This window comes from Biomphalaria glabrata, chromosome 4, assembly GCF_947242115.1.
Source record: "Biomphalaria glabrata chromosome 4, xgBioGlab47.1, whole genome shotgun sequence".
NCBI lineage: Eukaryota > Metazoa > Mollusca > Gastropoda > Planorbidae > Biomphalaria > Biomphalaria glabrata.
Genome location: NC_074714.1, coordinates 37,586,222 through 37,604,128, shown reverse-complemented (window position 1 = coordinate 37,604,128; position 17,907 = coordinate 37,586,222). Strand labels below are relative to the sequence as shown.

General features: G+C 35.5%; 1 protein-coding gene across 4 annotated transcripts in view; it reads right to left on the bottom strand.

The window, feature by feature from the left end:
- The window catches only part of LOC106059811 (protein MON2 homolog), a 396,254-nt gene that overhangs the window by 31,161 nt on the left and 347,186 nt on the right, over positions 1 to 17,907 (bottom strand). For all 4 annotated transcript variants that reach the window (XM_056026650.1, XM_056026651.1, XM_056026652.1 and 1 more), the window contains 3 exons: positions 6,667 to 6,777; positions 4,881 to 5,056; positions 704 to 866 (listed from right to left, as the gene is read on the bottom strand). In XM_056026650.1, the coding sequence (XP_055882625.1) occupies positions 704 to 866; positions 4,881 to 5,056; positions 6,667 to 6,777 (450 nt within the window). The remainder of the gene's footprint in view (positions 1 to 703; positions 867 to 4,880; positions 5,057 to 6,666; positions 6,778 to 17,907) is intronic.

Here is a 17,907-nt window from a genome sequence, read left to right as displayed (position 1 = left end):
TCCAAAGCATAATCTTGTTAGCACATCTCTCAACATAATGCCATCTATGGTTATGTATTCCAAATAGTCAACATTAATAATATCCACTACACCTTTTAGATCTTTTTTAATTACATTGACAACAGGGATATGGGATGTGGGGGTAAACAATGTCCAATCCTTATTTAAACTAACCATCCAGATAGTACAGACAAGAAGGACATGACACATACAAATTGGAATCCAGTTGAATAGAACCTGTTAATTGGACCAAATCCTCAAGTACTGAAACAAATCCTATTTTATGGTAGAATCTGGTTAAACAGACAAGCTAGTTATTAGGACAAAAGGATCAAATCCCCTAGTGGTCTGATTAACAAAATGCATTTCATAAAAGGTTGCTCTTTAATTTATGCTAATTCACTTCATTAGCTATTTAGTTTATGGAAACAATTAAATTGCTTAACTGTAAAAGAAAAAAATGCTTTTTTTGTCCATAAGAAATTGTTTTTCTATTGTAGACCCATTGACACAAATCATTGTTGCTTTTTTTTTTTAATTTAATACTGCTAACACAAAAAGCTGCATGGTTTGAACAGGGTTTTTAACAACTTTTTGTTTCCCTTTAAAGTGGAGACATATTCTGTGTTTCATTCAGCCACTTAAAACAAAATGTGTAGGAGAAGTACAAGTTGATGCTGGTAACAAGAAGAACATTACATACCAACAAGCCAATGGCTGTAAGACTAACATTCAATTCTTGCTGCTGTAGACCAAATCTAGCAGCTACCTGTACCACCACCTGAAGGTAAGTAGGTCGAATGATTGGCAGGAAGTCAGTCACAACAAGTTGGAGACACTGAAAGGCTTGTTGAATAAGTTTCTCTCTGTGGAGTGAAAAAAACAATCTGACCCAAGGCCATGACAGTTTCTGGACATTTTGCTCTAAAAATTGATGAACTTTAAAAAAACACATTCACTTTTTTTGCAACAACACATAATCAGATCTTGCTCTAACAGCTAAATCATGATAACACATTTAAGACCTCATCAAAATACAAACATTACTCAACAATAACACAATCAAACATTCAAGTAGTACATTCATACTTTACACAAATAGATTTTCCTACTTAAGGAAAAACACTTTTGTAGTTTATCATAAAAAAATTCAAGCATCAGCATAACATATTTGAACATCCCAATATAATATTCATACCTCAACTTGTATGAAAGCTAGCCCATTAATACATTCCTAAATCTATCAACTACTAAGCAAAAACACTCTATGAAGTTAATGAGTTAAAATACAGATCTAATAATTTGATGATAATGTTGATGCAAGAAAAACAAAATGACACCATAAAATGACACCATAAAATGACACCACAAAATGAAACCACTAAAGCTTATCGTAATATCTGTAGTAAATTGATTATTGGAAGAACAACAAATGTTGACTGTGAAGACATAGTTACAGGAGGTGGGATATTGGATTATCGAAATTGTCAGATTGATGCCAAAATAAAATTACAAGAAATCTTCTTGCATCGAGGCCATAGATCAGTCATTCTGATGTGGAATAAATGGATTGCTTCATAGGCTTATTGTTGAAGTATCTCAAGAATCAAATATTTTTACAAATTAAAGTGAACCCTTGTTGAGAAATTAGTTTAAAGTAGAGAGTTCTGAGACATTATAGAATCTCTTATATATAAACAAGTAAAAACAAAACTATCTATCACACACACACACACAATGTAAAAACTATGAAATAAAATCAAATGATAGTCTAGGCTTGTAGATTCATAAGCTTATAAAAGGTCTCACTTCAATCAGTGAACTAAATACTGAGACTCAAGTATCAGAATATCTTGTAGCATAAACTTAGCAGAGAACTTCCAGAGTCACTCAAATGTCAAACCAAATTGAAAAAGGAACTACAACAATAGTCATATTTCAATTATCAGTAAATGTCATATATATATTACATATTCAAACATAAGTTAGTCAGTCTATTTGAATTCAAAACACGCAATAAAACAAATCCAATTAAAAAGTGACAAAAATATTTAAAGTTTTAAACTGCAAATACTTTGACTTCAAGGAAGTTGATGATGTCAGAAATTGTCAAATTTAGATTTATTTAATAAAAAAAAAGTCAAGAACACACCTTTAAACATATACTGTTGACTCTTGACAGTCCGTCACTTTATAATCTGACACACTCAGTAATGAGACACAACAATGACAAATATTCATGTAATTTAATGTATACTGTAATACTGTACATATAGTTTTCCGAATGTAGTTAGGCGTAAATTGTAATCTTGTACAGCATGTAAAAGCTCAAATTATAAATGTTTTTAAAATCAATTATTTGTATTTTTCTTGTTTATTGAATACTCTTGAAGGTCAAAGAGAATATCTTATTAAATCAAAAATAGAACTTTTTTCCTTGACATATATACAGTTTGATTCTTTGAAGTACAGCTAACATTTGGTATTTTGACATTTTCGGTAATCCAACAGCCCACCTCCTGTAACTATCAGACTATCAACAGTCAACATTTGTTGCTCTTCCAATAAATATATTACAGCATAATAGCAACAACTTTAAAAGCATGTTCAATAAATACATAATAATGAAAGTCAATGATCAATTTGTTAAAATCCATAAGTATTGCCAGAGTTTGCTCTGATATTGATGAAAACTGATAGATAAGAGTGCAGGGTTATTGATAATCAAATCTAAATATCAACATGAGAGATAATCAATCAAATTTTAATACCTTTACATTCCTACACCTCCAAAAAGTATTCAGTTATTGCCCTCCAAAAAGTATTCAGTTATTGCCCTTATTATCTATCTATCTGTCTATCAATCTATCTGTCTGTCTGTCTATCTATAACTTTAAAATCATAAGAGGGATATCATCTAAAGACTCTCAGGTAATACCATAGGTTATTTCCCTTTTCTTATTTAAATCTAAAATTATATATGAAGGCCCTACCATTTATCAAAATTTATGTACTCTTGCAAGATATTCAATAAGAAAAATTAGATGTGCATACAATTATATTTAAATTCTAAATTGAGATAGCGATAAATGCCAAGATCTTATTAATGTATCTTTTCTTATATATTACAGACGTTACTTCAAAAAAGATAATTACGTTCTACCCATTTCATATGTCAATCTTGTCATGCATGTTAACCAGTGACTTAAAATCTCATACGTCTTTGGTTTTACTGGCTAATTCAGGCAACCCATTTCATTCTCTAATGGCACTAGGGAAGAAGGAGCACTTGTACGAATTTGATCTAGCGTATGGAATAAGAAATGTGCTTATATCGTTGTGTCTTTCTGAGTATTTCATTAGGTTTTGTTTTTCTATTTTTAAATTATAGCTTAGTGTTTTGTGTATTATAGCTAATTAACTTTTTATTCTTCTGTCCTGAAGTGTCTCTGAGTTTAGTGATTTTACTAATGGTATTACTCTAATCAAATCAGAATATTAGTTTGTTATAAATCTCACTGCTCTATAATTTGTTCTAGTTTCTTGAACTTTTCTTGAGTTAAGGGATCCCAAACACACGATGCAAATTCCCAACAAAAGTCAAATAGCATTTTAGTTTAATGTTCTTGTTTGATTTGTAACAAATTCTTTCAATAAACCCTAATGTTTTGCTTGATTTTTTAAATAATTTCATCAATACCAGCGTCGCACATGATCTTTTCAATTATTATTACACCTAGATATTTAGAGTTTTTAGTCTGTGTAACAGGTTTACCATGACGTGAATATTGTGTTTTTTTTTTGGTTTAGTTTTTAGTTACTCTTAATAACTGGCATTTTTTTTTCTTGGTCGAAAGACATACTTAAATTTGATACCCATTTCTGTAATTCTTTTGTGTAAAATTTCAGTCTCTTGTGTTGTTTGATCTGGTTTGAATAGTTCCCAACAGCCCATAGAGCTACACTGACCAGCATCACAGTTCAGTTATAACAATATATATAGGTCTAGATCACATATGCACAGTCTTCTGCTGTAGTGATGACTTAGGAAGAATTAAACTACTACTTTAGAAATCAAAATACCCATAAAAACACGCGACGGGCGATCTAAGTGTCTGTACTGTGACGTCATCACATTTATAAAAGTGCTTGCACCAAACTGCGAGAAGCAAATATACTGTGCGTGTGCGTTAAGGAAATCATTAATGAATTAGATTAATCAGCTATTGCTTATGTTAACTAAAAGTAGGTTGCAAGATATAAACACTTTCACAACAGCGTCACTTTGTATTACCTACAACTATGCGGGCAATTCTTCTCTGCCTCATCGTGACGTTTAGGTGGACACGGTGGTTAGAGGAGATTCCATCGCGAAACAAAACCGAACAGCTGTTGAGATGCCTAGCGGCCGAGTCCATTACACTGGCGGGGATGGGAGAAAGCCCAAAAAATTACTCACACATCGTACCTCATGGGGCAGTTTTTATTACGGACAATTGCTCGACTAATGTGGTAAAGAGAAATCAATATGGAGGAGTTTCCCAGGTGTGCGCGGTCTTCGGCCTTGCTTCTAACCCGATCGTCTTTCCTACACAAACAGGCAGATGGAGACAAGCTTCTGTAGACCAAAAGTTCTTAGACTCAACTCACAAGAAAACTACGAAGACGTATCACACATTAATCACGAAAGTAAATCAAACCTACAAGTCAGTTGATTTCTTACACTTCAAACACTGACCTGGGTTCATACAATACTCACTAGACTTTCTCCCGATACATATTCTCTTCATTTTCCCACATTCTTCTCAGTTCTTAAATTAAGCAGCAAAGTTTCTTTCTAAAAGACTAACACGAATATCCCGCAGGAAATAAAATTGTACCCGTGTTCCTTGGTGACGGCGCCAATGATTCCCAGCACCGTGGGCCACCCATGCAGAAGTTGGTGTCCGTTGTTGTGCAGAACGTGAGAGACGCTGTCCAGCTGTTTCTGCCTGATGTCGCTGTAAGAGATGGTGGAGAGTTCTTCCAGTGGCAGCAAGATGGCGGACTGAAGTTTCTGTGGGAGAGACACAAAGATGAAAGCATTAGCAAGAAGAAAGTCAGTGTACAGTTGAATAAGGAATAGTCCAGACAAGATCAGTGACACATGAAGGAAACAACATTGGTCAGTGTACAGTTGAATAAGGAATAGTCCAGACAAGATCAGTGACACATGAAGGAAACAACATTGGTCAGTGTACAGTTGAATAAGGAATAGTCCAGACAAGATCAGTGACACCGGAAGGAAACAACATTTTGAAGATCAACTGAAAACGTCATCACGTAATAACTACTTCAGGGTTAACAAAAGACGGGGGGGGGGGAATAATTAAGACACGTATCAGTGACCATTATTCTTAGGTCTCATCTGACTCAACAAAAATAGTCGGTTATCATACGACATCCCTAAAATATCAAATTTCAAAATCTGGAAACTCCAGACGCTTTGGTTTGACTCAAGAATAGAACTCAGTGGTCGAGATCCACAGCACTATATGGCATGCACAGCACTGTATGACATCAACAGCACTGTATGCATCCACGACACTGCATCTACAGCACTATATGGCATGCACAGCACTGTATGACATCAACAGCACTGTATGCATCCACGACACTGCATCTACAGCACTGTATGGCATCCACAGCACTATATTGCATGAGTCATGCTATTTCTCTAAAATAAGCTTATTTCAACTGTCTGTCTGTACAAATTATGTGCACATTTATCTCCCAAACACAATCTCGGATCAAGTTGAAACTGTACACAATTATTTATTGTATCTAACAAAACCTAAACCACTCAAAAATTGATCAATAGGTCAATTAATAGTAGATAATTTATAATGTTAAGATATATGGATGTAAATGTGCAATGTTTTCTCTTAGTTTTAGTTTTTTTTTTAAGTGTTTTTTTTTTTAAATATAAATTTGGTTTGTTCCTTCTCTTTTGTCCAATTGAAGGAGGCTGCAGAGAAACGTTTAACATAGCATTGCTATTATTGCTTTTATATAGCGCTACTTTCATGCTTATAGCATGCTCAGAGCGCTTTGGTCCAATCTCAGTTGTGGACCAGTGGGGGTATCTAGGAGAAGGTTTTTCCGTGCTGCCTTCGGGCGCTCAGTAAACAGAGTAAGCTCAGAGTCGGGTGTCGAACCTCGAGCCTCCAAGCCAACCCAAGTTCAGCGCACGCTTCCCACTACAACTTAAACGATTAAAGGAATACTTGACTGTTAAATCAAATGTATTGTGATCAACCGAAATAGCATTTCTGTATACAATCACTAATGATGCATTGAGATAGAATCTGAGAGACTTTTAAAAAAATAATGAAAGTAAAAATAGATGGTATCTGATGTTTATTTCTATTTGTGGGTCAAGGAAAACAAAAACTTGAGATTTTTCTTCAAAGCTTCTATCTGTTGTCAAACTAGTAGATTAGATAGGCTACTTAATATTTATACAAAGTTAGTACAATTTTTTAAAAATCTGACCGAATTCCCAAAATGTTAGTTTTACAAGGACCTCTCAAGAAAATACAGTAACGCTAATTATAGCCGTGTCTGAGTCACATTCACTGACAAGTTACTGATACGTCACTGAGAGCTGACAAGTTACCGACATACCAAGTTCTCGTGGAGAGGCGGCTCGTACTTGTGGGCGAGGGCTGCCTTCACCAATGACGTCACAGCCTCGGCCCCCCAGGATCTCATCTCGGCATGCGAGTGCTGACAGACCTGTGGACGGGAGAAATACGAGAGTAAGTAAATAGACAAACAGTTGACGGGGAAGTGAAACAGAAACTAAAACATGATGATAACAAGGCAGAACAAGACAAAGACGATGATCAGTGGGACACTAACATAACAGATGAAAGTGTAACAAAGTAGTACAGAGACGTAACAGAGCAGAGTCAGTGCGCTACAAACATTACAGCTAAAAATACAATTAAAAAAATAATAAATAAAAACAAAATAAAAAAAAAACACAATATTTTTTTGCACTGTAACTGTATGTTCAGATAGAAAAAAAAAAGTAGTAGAACATTGTAAAATATCTCTGACTGATTGCCAGACTCATTTATGTATAAAGAGATCTCTTAAAATAGCATAGGAATTCGCACTACATTTCGTAAACAGGTTCCTATTTCTGCTTATGTGCTTGCTAATACGAGGTTTTTTTAGATACGCAATATGTACATCGCAATTCATGAAAAACGGCAAGCTTTCTATCAAACCTTTGTATTTTATTTTCAGTATTTCCCCAAAGGCCGCATCCTTTATATAATAGCAAAACTTTAAAAAAAAAAAAAAAACATATTTTCTTTGTATTTTCCCAAAGTCGACTTATTTTTAGATTGCCTTACGTCATTTCCGCTTCAGGTTAGACACGGGTCTAAATGATAAATCCAAACCTAGCCTTTACCATTAAAAAGATAGATTTAGGTCTATTTCTTTCTTGTTTCCGAGAGGGAAAGAGGTGGGCAAAAAACAACTGAGAGCGGGTGGTATCATGTCATTGTAACATATACAATACGGTAATAAACAGGCTCAAAAGTAGGTATGGGGGATCATGGGCGTAGCCAGGGGGGGGTTTGGGGAGTCAACAATTTTTTCACTAACTCCAGGAAGAACCTATTCTAGGGCACAATAAACGTGTTCCAAAAGAATGAAGGGTCAGAATGTAATAAAGATTATGAACACACACACACATACATATATACAAATATTTTTTTTCGCGAGGGGGGGGGGGCGGGGGGGGGGGAGAAAAAAATCCCCCCCCTAACCCCCCCCCCGAAAAAAAATCCTGGCTACACCCATGTGGGGGATGATTCAAATGTTGCCCGATAATATATGTAAATCAATGGGCGTGGCCGGTGTGTCAATCTAGTTATTTTATATTTGTAAAAAAAAGTTCTAGCCATAGAGAAATATGTTAAAATACAACCAAAAATAAAACTACAAAACATCGCAGCAAATGATCCCAATACATGAGTACAGGTAGACAGTGTGTAGATCAGATGACAAGGTTTAGTGGAGCTTCAGGTGACATTCTGACTGAAAGTAACAAAAACGTATGTGGTACAGTCAGCTTACAGTCATCTCACAAGATTAGAAGTAAACCCTACTAAAAAAATACTGAAAATTGTAGGTCGCTATGAATGGACGTGGGGCTCAAGCAAAGATAAAGGAATACCTTATCAACGGAACGCTTATGTCGCCATGAGGCCTGAATGAAAAGCGAATAAGAGACCCACGTCAAAGTTATGCCATATTGTCTGGAAGCCTAAAATAAATGAATGATCACCAAAAGAATTGGATCTAATCTTGAAAAATACTCTTAAAATATCAAACTATCGAGCAACAAGGAGAACCACCGGGGAATAGCAGACTGTAGACACCAGGTGGCGCTTTGGAAACTTAACTAGAAAAGACAACATTGAAGATTTATTAGTTGTAAAAATTTGAATACAACTGAATAATAGACTGGTTTAGACCGCACCTGAGGCCGGTGATTGTTTTAGAATGACCACTTCCGCTAAAAGACAATCTCAAACAGAAAGTGTTTAGGCAGAATTGGGCAGTGGCTGAAAAACAAGCGGACACACACACAAACTTTTCAATTCTTTTTAAGGTTCTTATTTTCTCATTATGTTGCACAAACAAGTTCCTGAGTCTTTCTGAAAACATTTGCTGACTCACATATAAAGACAATAAAATTTTGTTTAAAAAATAACTTTGTACGCAAACAATATACTGTGAACAAATTGTTTCGTAAAGAAAAAAAAAACAAAAACCAGAAGAAGTTGTTGCAACACCCACCATAGGTTTAACATTTCCTTTGACACATACCTTCCATCATATATATATATGCAAGTGTGGCCCGTGTAGAAGTATTGCTTACTGTTGGGCAGATGCAAGCTGGGCAGAATTCCTATCCCGGAAGAGAAAGACCAAATTCCAAGGGCAACTCTTTAGGCGACCTTAATAGAGGATGGCGTTAAAGAGAGTCCTTCCCGACAACGCTTTCCAGACCAGCTCAGCTACTACCTTGTCTTAGCTGGCTGAGAGGAAATAGCTGGATACAAATTGCGTCCATAGAAAATTTGAATTTATAATAGAGGGCAAGGGATATATATATCTACATTTATGAAACAAAGGGAAAGCTACAGGCGAAGGCAGAGGAAGAGAAATCAAATCTAAGAACTGGCTGCGTCAAAATACGCAGTTTAGAGTCAGGTCTAGGGTTAGGGTTAGAGTCAGGTCTAGGGTTAGGGCTAGAGTCAGGTCTAGGGTTAGGGCTAGAGTCAGGTCTCTGCCTATCCATGTGCACTCTTCCCTAATATTCCCTTGCTAATACAAGTATCTATACAACTTGAACATTTCGTTTTCAAAATCAAGTGAACATAATAGGAAGACACTGATATCAGAAGTTCATTGGCGCATTTTTTTAAAATAAAAGTTTATTGAGATGTAAATGTCACTAGCAGCAGTGGTATGGTTTATATAAAACTAATAGAGGCTTTCAGTTACGGAGTTGCTAAAACATTGAATGTTTTTTAAGGGGTGGGATTGATTATATATAGAAGTTACAAGAAACGTTTACATGCACTTCAGTTTGTCATAAGTAGATGTCAGAAATAACTTAATTCAGGGGGCCTACAGGTCAAAAGTTAGCTCATTCATACAGACGTACACACTTAAATATTCTGAAACACGTAGAAACTATTTGAGCTAAAATTTTAAAAAATCCTTAAAGAAAAAAAAAACTTATCTAAGGGGGAGAACTCTGCGCACTTACAGCTATATCCATCGATAATGTAGAAGTTATTTTCCTTATTCAATTTCAAACAAAATAATTCATTACCAATTATTAATTGACAAATGGGTTAATTTAAAAGAAATTTGATGCATGTTTTATTAGGAACAAAAAATAATTGTTTAAAGTTTCAACTTGATTCGAGAATGGATGTGGGAGACATAACGTGTGCAAACTTTTTAACAGAAACACAGACAGAGTGAGTTCATATAAGCTTAGTAAAAAAAAAAACAAATCAACCTACACTCACCAACAAAAGCACCTCTACTTTAAAGTCAACAACTTTTAATAAAACCGTTTTGAGACTATTGTGTCGCTCTGTCTCTCAACCATTAAAGTCAACAACTTTTAATAAACCCGTTTTGAGACTATTGTGTCGCTCTGTCTCTCAACCATTAAAGTCAACAGGTTGAAACAGAAGATTTAGCGACAGAAGAGAAGGTGCCGACCCTTGCTGGGAAAAGCGAAAGGATGATCAGTTGACCAAACAGAGCAGGAGATATTTACATGACAGCAAAGTTTCAGGTAAGCAGATTTAGATATCCAAGAGAAACAACAGGATTAGCCCGAGGACACACACACACACACACGGAAAGATAACATAACAGAAGAAAGTCAATACATAACAAAACAAAGATTCATTTCGAAATGTACTTTAAATCTCCTATTTTAGAAATTTCTTGAATTACCTTGGAAAATCTGAACAGTCCAACTTGCAAACATGTTCGTAAATTGAAAGAGAGACAGGTAGATACGGCTGCTTAACGAATGGGATTGGATGAAAGATACTTGTCAACTTTGTGTACCAAAGTCTTGATTTCGAATATATTGTAGATTACAAAAACAGAGAACGAAGTGAATAGAATAGGATCAGATTTCTTATTATCTGAAAAGTGATCTTCCCCATGTCTGAGCCAGAAGTAGAACACTTTTCAAAGAACTAGCTACGTCATTAGGGTGTAGGTGGGACCATCAGATGATGACGTGATTTAATGATAGACACAATGTCCAAATTAGTAACAATAATACACAGAATCTGAACCATTACTTAGAAATAGACTATTTATTATTCCATATGCTAAGACAAATTCGTACAAGTTTCCCATCTTCCCTAGTGACATTAGAGAATGAAATGGATTGCCTGAGCCAGCTACAAAAACCAACGACTTTGCAGAGTTTACATATCTAATTAACATGCATGATTATACACGAAGGACGTAATTATTTTCTCTTGTTCAAGTCAGTAATCAGTTTGGAAGTTTATACTTTTGAAAAAAAAAAAGGGTCTTCCATAAATAAGACACATATTGTTTGTATGTATACAATGTATGTTTGTATGTACTGTTCGCAATCTTTTGATAACGTAAAGACCAGGCATAAATAAAAAAAAGAATTCAACAAAATGACTAGCATATAAAATAATTGGTCCAGGCCAGGTCAGAACAATTTCGTATTCGTCTGCTCTAACCCTCAAGACGCGAAGGTTTTGGTTCGAACCTCGCCTTGAAATATGTACAGAACGATTTGTTTCAACACGGCTTCAATGACATGAAACTAATGAGCCAAACAAAAAAAGAAAAGAAAAGATATTGCATCGAATAGACATCCTGACAAAAAAAAAGATCCACTAATAGATTCAGTTCCTAATGTCTCTTGAGTAGACGGTGGAGGGGAACATTTAGTGAGAAACACAATGACGCTATTGTCTACAAGAACTAAAAGCATTGGCTTAATGTCATTTGATGAACTAAAAGCATTGGTTAAATGTCATTTGATGAACTAAAAGCATTGGTTAAATGTCATTTGATGAACTAAAAGAATTGGTTAAATGTCATTTGATGAACTAAAAGCATTGGTTAAATGTCATTTGATGAACTAAAAGCATTGGTTAAATGTCATTTAATGAACTAAAAGCATTGGTTAAATGTCATTTCATGAACTAAAAGCATTGGTTAAATGTCATTTGATGAACTAAAAGCATTGGTTAAATGTCATTTGATGAACTAAAAGCATTGGTTAAATGTCATTTGATGAACTAAAAGCATTGGCTTAATGTCATTTGATGAACTAAAAGCATTGGTTAAATGTCATTTGATGAACTAAAAGCATTGGTTAAATGTCATTTGATGAACTAAAAGCATTGGTTAAATGTCATTTGATGAACTAAAAGCATTGGTTAAATGTCATTTGATGAACTAAAAGCATTGGCTTAATGTCATTTGATGAACTAAAAGCATTGGTTAAATGTCATTTGATGAACTAAAAGCATTGGTTAAATGTCATTTGATGAACTAAAAGCATTGGCTTAATGTCATTTGATGAACTAAAAGCATTGGTTAAATGTTATTTGATGAACTAAAAGCATTGGTTAAATGTCATTTGATGAACTAAAAGCATTGGTTAAATGTCATTTGATGAACTAAAAGCATTGGCTTAATGTCATTTGATGAACTAAAAGCATTGGTTAAATGTCATTTGATGAACTAAAAGCATTGGTTAAATGTCATTTGATGAACTAAAAGCATTGGTTAAATGTCATTTGATGAACTAAAAGCATTGGTTAAATGTTCCAGAGGAACTAGTACTATTAGCGAAATGCCTCGAAAAAAATATCATTAGTGAAATGCCACCAGAAGAACCAGTATCGTTAGTGAAGTGTCTTCAGAGGAAATAACATCATTAGAAAAGTGTCTTCAGAGAAACTAACATAATTAGTGAAGTGTCTTCAGAGGAACTAACACCCTTAGTGAAAATGTCCCCAAAAGAACTAAATAGCTAAAGTTCAATCTAAAACATTCGTCTAATGTTCATTGTATGTCAGACGTTTAAAACATAAACATTAAACACAGTGATTTTTTAAAAAAGTCTAAACATTTTGATTTGTGCAGAAATTAAAGTACCTTACCAATCATGCAAACATGTTAGAGGGGGGCTACAAACATCATAAATAGGGGGCGCTGTGGTTCGGTGGCTGAGGGGTTAGGCGCTTGGCTTCCGAACCTGGAGTCTTGGGTTCGAATCTCGGTGAAAACTGGGATTTTAATTTCCAAATTTTTAGGGCTCCTTGAGCCCACCCAACTCTAATGGACCTGATCTTAGTTCGAAAAAGTAAAGGCGGTTCGTCGTTGAGCTGGCCACATGACACCCTGATCGTTAACCGTTGGTCAAAGAAACAGATGACCTTAACATCATTTGCCCTATAGATCGCAAGGTCTGAAAGGGGAACTTTTTTTTTTCTTTTTTTTTTTACAAGCCTCTTAGAGAGGGGCTACAAGTATGTTAGAGGGGACTACAAGCCTCTTAGAGAGGAATTACAAGCCTCTTAGAGAGGAGTTACAAGCCTCTTAGAGGGACTACAAGCCTCGTAGAGAAGGCTACAAGAATCTTAGAGAGTGCTAGAAGCCTCTTAAAGAGGAGGCTGCAAGCATTAGTTAACACACTAGGAGAATGGAGACTATCAAAGCAAGGACAGTCTAAAAGCCGAGAAGTGATCAACACGTGCTATTACCCTAGGAGTGCAGCTCAACATTTCCAGCTCACATGGTCATTAGGATGATTTGATTGTCGGTGTAAGAAAAACTAGAGCGCAAATGAAAACTTGCTGTTCATTCGTCTAATAATAGCTGGGTGTGAATTATTTCCCTAGACACACATCTTGAAATGAGCACGTGACCATCAGTTAGCAGGCTGCAGTTTTACTACATGAAAGGATACGCGATTAATAAGATTGTCGGATTGAACATCCAACGTGACAGAGATAATGAATGATTCAACAGTTTCAGATGACCTGACTTAATTCACTTCACCTCTTTCTTTGTCCTCAACAGTGACCGTAGCTAACATTGCAATTTTTAATAACAACAGATGAGGTTAGACAAGGGGTCAGTGCAGTGTGGTCAGTTGAGTGGTCAGTAGACTGTGGGAAGTGGTGCTACAGATAACAAGTTTATTCATCGGTGTCTGAAGTTACATAACGCTGTGAAAGATTTTAATTTTGTCAACTGTAGTGACTGCCAAACAGAATCTAGTCAAAGAAAATCTGACAACCAAACTGACGACAATGACAGAAGATTGATGGACTGGATAGTTCATGAATAAAACATTTCGGACGTTTTAAAAGCTACGAGAAGAAAACGTATACAAGTGTTTTCCTTGTCCAGCAGTGAGTCACAAGCACTTCGTTGAACAGGATCTGAGTTCAGATACTCAAGAACAAAAGTAGTGCAGCGCTAATTGTTGTAGTGTTTCATTACCTCCAAGACATCAGAGAACAACTAGTTCTTATGTCTATGAATTACCTGGACGAGTGTCTGACTGAGTGACATTTGACTAAACTTTCCTTTACATTTCTTCCGAGTGGCTATCCTGACCATATCATTAAATATGTGTACGAGTAAATGGCATATCTGGTGCATCCATATTGATGCATATGTCCAGTCATACTGGTGCAGCTCTATCATAGATCATGGAAATGATTGCGACCAGTCTGTGAAAAATGATTTTACGAGATATATAGATACATTTTATAAAACTGTTTTTGAATCCACAATAAACGATCACTTGAAGTGTATTTCCCGATAAAAACTGATGCTAATTTGGTTGTCACACTACACGTTTGGTCTATTTGCACCACACATTTTGAAATGTGCCGAATAGAAACGTCAGATAACGATGTGAAAGAAAACATTGCAAATGATCAGACTCATCAGGAGAATGAAGAAAAAGAGGAAAAAGAAAGAAACTAGAAGAAAAAGTTGACAAGAAGAAAGAAGAAAATGTTTCCATTACGTCCCCGGGTCTCTCCACTATGATATAACTAGGAGCGGGTCTCTTAAACACATTAGCAGGCAAGGCGTCAGAGACAGCAATGACAGGCTTTCTAACTCATCTATATGTAAATATCCTCAGCCATGGCCCAACATTATGGCAGTATGTCTGGTAAGAGAGGGTGGCCATTCCCTGGGCCACCACGGCGAGTCCTCAACGTCCTGTGTCTAATTTTGTAAACAATTAAATCAATCAGTCAACAGCGCCACGGCCTGGATGCATGGTTGATAAAGAAATGAGTACTCTTAACTAAAAATAAAATGTCGACCATTTATGAACTAAGGTCAATAATGTAGAGGTAGCAGTATATGTGGGATGCATGGAGAGCGGTTTATACTCACAAAATCATTAAAATGGAGTCAAAATGAGTCATGAGAAAAGTATGTTGGTTTTATTATTATTATTTTATATTATTAATTCCAGTAACCTCCTTATTATACTTGCTATTTCTGAACATGTGCCTGCTTTTTCTTTTTTTAAATAAGAGTCGGTTTCTAAAACACCCTGGAGCTCTTGTGTTTAAGAGTCAAATTCTGTTGTTTCCAAAAATGGAAAAAAGAATCTAGGTTGGAGGTATCTGTCACATACACACACACACACACCCACAAACAAGATTCTGTTTTTACCGAGACTGTCGTCGTTACCTGTACTGACAGTTGTCCAACTTAATTTTGATACACAAACTCATATTCCATTGAAACGTTGCGTCAAGATCTGGACCAGATGGAGAAGTCACTTTCTATTTCTATCAAACATTTCCACAAACAAATTGTAAAGCTTAGCAAGATTTTTTTTTTTAAAATGCTCAGCGCTTCTCAACATAATGGAGCAGCGCACCAAAGACATCACACTGTCACACACATATCTCAAGAAGAACTATTCTGTTCTATTAATACAACACTGGGCCATAAAGCCCCCCCCCCCACCACCACCACTGATGTTTCATAAGGTATTGTCTTCGAATCCGGTGCAGTATCTCAGGTAGCAACGTAAAACCAGTTAGGTCCGGCGTATTTTGCCACATTTGAGGAATAAAAAAGTCGCTGTCCGCTGGAGGTCTATTCCAGTTTCGTCGTCTGCTCCTGTCTTCAACAGGGGATTTTTCTTTGGGTCTCAAATGTGTGTCCTGCAACCTTCGCGAGAGCTCAACACATGACTCTTTCAAAGACCAGATGCTACCTGTGGCTTTCCACTATACCAGTACGGGGAAAATGGCGCCAGAGTTGATCTTCATGACGCTTCTAGGGAGCACCTCTGTATCGCCGTCCTTTAAGCTCCGTAAAGCTCGTCAGAAAAGTTCGTTTTTGGTATGCGGTCATCCCAAGTACAGGATACATGTCCGACCCTGCGAAGCGGTGGAATGGTAAGCAGTGCTTCAACAAGTTACTTAGTAACCTAAAGTGGATATCTGGATGGATGTCTGCTTCTCACTTCTGATTGGCTTGAAACAGAGAGCATGATGGGATGATAAAAAAAACAACAACAACCCTAAAACAGAAAACATACGAATGACAACTTTAAATTTCAACCAAACAGTATTGATATCAATGTAGGTCAACGGTGTCATTACAAGCTAATTAAAAGTTGTAACTCAATCTATTTGGACACAACCACTCAAGATAAAACTTTTTTGGTTTGATTTGATTAAATTACTCAACATTTTTAACTACATTAAACAAACACTGACAAGCTCACATTTACACAAAAGTGGCTAAAGTGACAGAAGAAATATAAAATAATTTCATTTTGTAATTGATATTTTATTAATAGTTAAGTCAACTAAAGTTTTAGAAACCATTTGACTAATTTCAATGTTTTAAAATGTATCATTTATGGATAAAAACAAAACCATTGGAAGATGAAAACTATTTACTTATATTTCATGTATTTATAACCAAATGTATTTGTACTATTATAATAGAGGTAAACCAAATACAATATCCTTACTATGATGTTAACGAAATACAATATTCTTACTATGACGTAAACGAGATATCATATCCATACTATGACGTTAACGAGATATCATATCCTTACTATGACGTTAACCAAATATCATAACCTTACTATGACGTTAACTGTCACCACCTCAAAGTTGGTGCCATAGAGTAGAAACCCTAATTCTATATTGTAAATGTTAATTCAATATTGTGAATCTTATTCACAACTCATGTTGCCCTAGGGTGAACACTTTTGACCTTAGGTGAACCAGAGAGTTAAAGGCAGTCAGTCAACATAGACATCTTGTAGCAAGCACTTGATAGAGTCATTTAATATACAAGCAGTAGAGTTAGATGTTTAAAGTAGTTGGTTATAGAATAGTTACTAAGTTGTTATATTGGTGATATTTCTGTTGGATTAATACTGACCATTCCTGGGTCGAATTGTATATCGTATTCACTATGTGGTGTTATATTAAACTTATTGTGTCTGCTACATCCAGCGTCACTTCATTATTCTGTGATTTAGAACATGAACCCAATGTCACCACCACGTCTACATTGATAAACCGACAATAGTAGCACAGCATCAAACATAACCACAGCCACATTCATACTATCAAAAATACAGCAGTGACATTAACGAAATACAATATCCTAACTATGACGTTAACGAGATATCATATCCTTACTATGACGTTAACGAGATATCATATCCTTATAATGACGTAAACCAAATATCATAACCTTACTATGAGGTTAACGAAATACAATATCCTTACTATGACGTTAACGAGATATCATATCCTTACTATGACGTTAACCAAATATCATTTTCTTACTATGACGTTAAAGAGATATCATATCCTTACTCTGACGTTAACCAAATATCATATTCTTACTATGACGTTAAAGAAATATCATATCCTTACTATGACGTTAACGAAATATCATATCCTTACTATGACTTAACGAAATACAATATCCTTACTATGACGTTAACGAGATATCATATCCTTACTATGACGTTAACGAGATATCATATCCTTATAATGACGTAAACCAAATATCATAACCTTACTATGAGGTTAACGAAATACAATATCCTTACTATGACGTTAACGAGATATCATATCCTTACTATGACGTTAACCAAATATCATTTTCTTACTATGACGTTAAAGAGATATCATATCCTTACTCTGACGTTAACCAAATATCATATTCTTACTATGACGTTAAAGAAATATCATATCCTTACTATGACGTTAACGAAATATC